The sequence below is a fragment of the Herpailurus yagouaroundi genome, unplaced genomic scaffold (genome assembly GCF_014898765.1).
Source record: "Herpailurus yagouaroundi ecotype Mexico unplaced genomic scaffold, PumYag 252, whole genome shotgun sequence".
NCBI lineage: Eukaryota > Metazoa > Chordata > Mammalia > Carnivora > Felidae > Herpailurus > Herpailurus yagouaroundi.
Window position 1 is genome coordinate 1,867,404 of NW_024412469.1, and position 3,506 is coordinate 1,870,909.

Genomic DNA, 3,506 nt, shown 5'->3' on the forward strand with positions numbered 1-3,506 from the left:
CCAAAAATAAATAAACGTTGAAAAAAAAAAAATTAAAAAAAAAATTTTTTTTTAAATGTTTACTAATTTTTGAAGGAGAGAGAGATACAGCGTGAGCAGGGGAGGGGCAGAGAGACGGAGACACAGAATCCGAAGCAGGCTCCAGGCTCTGAGCTGTCAGCACAGAGCCCGATGTGGGGCTCGAACTCACAAACTGTGAGATCATGCCCTGAGCTGAAGTCGGAGGCTTAATCGGCCCAGGTTCCCCTACATTACATATATAAATTTTAGTTACTCTGTTTATCCAGAAGGTCAAGCCAAGACCAACAAGTTAGATTTATGTAGTTTTGGTTTAACCTAAGAAAATGTTGGGAATACAGACATCCAGCATTAAGCTTAGGCACTTCTACATACATGATAGTAAAAGCCTTGAAAGTACTTGCTCAACATTATCTTTCAAAACTAACACACTGTGATTAACAACTAAACTTGACTATGTTTCTGCTCTGAACAAAAAGCTATGTATAACTTTATAGAAAAGGGAAGCATAGACTTCTCTCAGAAATGAACTATCAAATTTTAAGTCATTATCTCAAAAGCATCTCAATTACATCACAGGAATAATTCCAGTGGCTGTGGACAAAATATGATTTTTGTTCTTAATGACAATGTTGTGAATTTCTCTCAAATATTTTGGTACTTGTCTTTTATTGTATGCTCATTTTTGTTTCATCACAAAATCATCCTAGTTCTAAAAAACAAGAACTAGAACTAAACAAGAACAAGTCCTAGCTATATCACTGACTTGCTGAATGACCATGGGCAAATCACTAGAACTATTTTCAAGTTTCACTTACCACCAGTGAAATAAGCACCTTACAGTAGTAGCTTTGAAACTCTCATAAGGTAATTGATTTGACAACACCTTAGAAATCATAAGCAGTACACATGTAAATTTTTATGTACTTCTGCACATTGTATGATACAAACCCAGTGTTAAGTTGCTAATAAGTGTTGATGCCATTATAGGAGAAGTAAAGAGAACTTTTTTAAATAATAATTTGGTTCGTTTTCCAATTTGGTTTATCATCTCGTCTTCATTTTTATTATATCTTCTTCCTCTAGATAAGACACAGAACTTGTTCTCTTCTCTGAGGGATTTAATGGTCCCTGTGGAGTCTGAGAAGAAGGCCACAAATATTCATCGCCAAAGAATAACAACCTACATTTGTCTTTTCAGTCTTGTCGTATCTGCAGGACTGAAGTCTGCCAATATCCATTTGTCTGTACAGAACATCTGTAAGTCCGATGCTTGTTCTGGTGTCATGGGGACACGGACAAAGATGACAACTTCACTGGCGGTACTTTCAATCAGCACGGAAGGCTTTCCCTTTGGGGTCTGCCAGGATGATTACACCCCAACAAGCTATGCCTAAGGAAAAAAAACAACAGTACCTCATATGTATGTTATACTTTAGTTTACTAGGTGCTTTCATATATGCCATCTTATTTAATCCTCACAACACTCCTAGAAGACACATCATCATTACATTTTTTTTTTTTATAAAAGAGTGAAATTCGGAAAAGGAAAAGAAAATTTAGAGAGAGAGAGAGAAAAAAAATCTGTTACCTCCCCAAGCAAGAAAGGGATTTAAGGAGAACCGATTTGGGGAATCTAATTAGAAAGTTAAGAGATCTGTAAACCTAAAATCCTACCCATTCAACTGGTTTAAAGAGAAAAAAAAAAAAAAAAAGGAAAAAAAATCACTGCATTTTACTCTAAGACATCTTAACATCACTTATAATAATCAGTCATTATTGCTACAGCTAAGGACTGTGGGCCAGCCATTCACCCATAGTACACCGAGAATGTGGGTTTGCACCGAACCTAAGACGTGACTTCAAAGCCCTAGTTTTTATCTCACTAAGGCTTTCTCCAGAATCTGGAGAACAAAGCATGGGTCTGGTGACAGATACACTTGGATCAAAAACCAGTTGTGTCATATCCTAATTATCTGACCTTTAACATCTTACTCTCTATGCCTTAGTTTGTTCAGCGATAAAAAGGGATTACTATAATCATACCTATCTCTAATAGTTATCGTTAGGATTAACGATTGAAGCTAACAAGAGTTCTCAAGAAATATTGTCATAAAAAAAAAAAAAGAAAAGAAAAGAAACACCGTCCCAAGAACTTCCTCTCCCGCCCCTGCTCCTAGTTTAGTGTGCCTCGACCACGTGACCAGCCCCGCAACCCGCCCGCGTGACTGCGGCCCACTTCTCCCTATCCCCCTGCCCAAAGGCCTTGAGATCCCCCGACTCTCACTGATGCCGATGACCATCTGCGTAATAGTCCCTGGGCTCGGGGCGTATCCCAGCTTCATGGGCTTCCGCGCCACCCAGTACACATACCCGCCCGCCCCTATCAGCCCCGACCCGGAGAGCACGCGACAGCTCCAGCAGTTATTAAGTAGAGGCGCTTCCGCTGGAGAGGTCGGCGCTCCAGGTGCATTCAGGGGCAGGGGCTCGGCGGAGTTGGTGACCTCAGGAGGCGCAGCGACTTTGATGGGCTCCAGAGGTTGGGACAAGAAAGAACCCATATTCAAGAACTCGGTCTCAACTGCGGGAGTCTTCCGACCGAACTGACGTCAAAGATACGACCGGAAGCAGAGCCCCGGCTCACTGCACCGGAAGCAGCCTGAGGGTCGCTGGGAAATGTAGTTCTGGCCTGCCTCGAACAGAAAAAAGATGGTGGCAGCCCGTGTTTGTGGATTTCTGAGGCAACAAACTCGGCCTTGCCAGAGGCCATTCCCTGCTACACCCTGCCCCAATCATTTTAAGAATTATGACTTAGTAAACCCCTAAATGTGTCAACTCTTACTTTCCTTAGAGGAGGAATCTGGATTTCTAATTTTTTTTTGCCTAGCAAACAATGTGAGATCTTGAGCATTACATTTCACCTGTCTTAAGAAAATAATTAAGTTTTGTATGTGCTTAACTATATGCTAGACACTTTGCTAAGCGATCATCTGCATCATGCCATTTAATCTTTCCAATCCAATGACATATCAGTTTCCCAATACATGACAAAACTGGTGAAATGACATAGCCATATTTGAAACCAATGTCTGTGTCAATACGGTCAAATTTCTTAAATGTCACCTGTACATATTATCGATGCAAAATGAAAAAATCTTTTTCTTAAATTTTGAAGACAAAGGAAAAGAGTTGTATTCGAGCTCAAGAGGGAACAGCTGCCTGATATACACAATTTTCACAAAGAAGAGAGTGTTCTGGGAAAGGAACATTTGGTACAAGATTATATATGTTTTTACACAAAGAGTTACAAATCATCATGATGAAGAACATTCCAGAAAGTCACAGCTTTTTGTTTTTATCTTATGTTTTTAGGATATTGGCAAGTTGCATGATTTTAAACTTATGGGAACCAGGGAAATTTCTTTATTCTTATGTTCAGAATACTCATTTTATTTTATTTTTATTTTATTTTATTTATTTATTATTAT

At 39.4% G+C, this 3,506-nt stretch overlaps 1 protein-coding gene across 1 annotated transcript; it reads right to left on the minus strand.

Moving 5' to 3' along the window:
* Window positions 1–668: 668 nt before the first annotated feature.
* DMAC1 (distal membrane arm assembly component 1) lies at window positions 669–2,647 on the minus strand. The gene is made up of 2 exons (XM_040460866.1): window positions 2,306–2,647; window positions 669–1,411 (listed from the first exon to the last, which is right to left on the minus strand). The coding sequence occupies exons 1-2, from the start codon at window positions 2,577–2,579 to the stop codon at window positions 1,347–1,349; spliced, it is 339 nt and encodes a 112-aa protein (XP_040316800.1). The 5' UTR covers window positions 2,580–2,647; the 3' UTR covers window positions 669–1,346.
* Between the last annotated feature and the right edge of the window lie 859 nt (window positions 2,648–3,506).

What these genes read in the sequence shown, in the direction of transcription:
- DMAC1 (XM_040460866.1), bottom strand. Translation starts at nt 2,579, where the DNA reads ATGGGTTCTTTCTTGTCCCAACCTCTGGAGCCCATCAAAGTCGCTGCG. An exon ending in GCAGATGGTCATCGGCATCA is followed by an intron (nt 1,412 to 2,305) that starts GTGAGAGTCGGG and finishes TTTTTTCCTTAG; the next exon opens with GCATAGCTTGTTGGGGTGTA.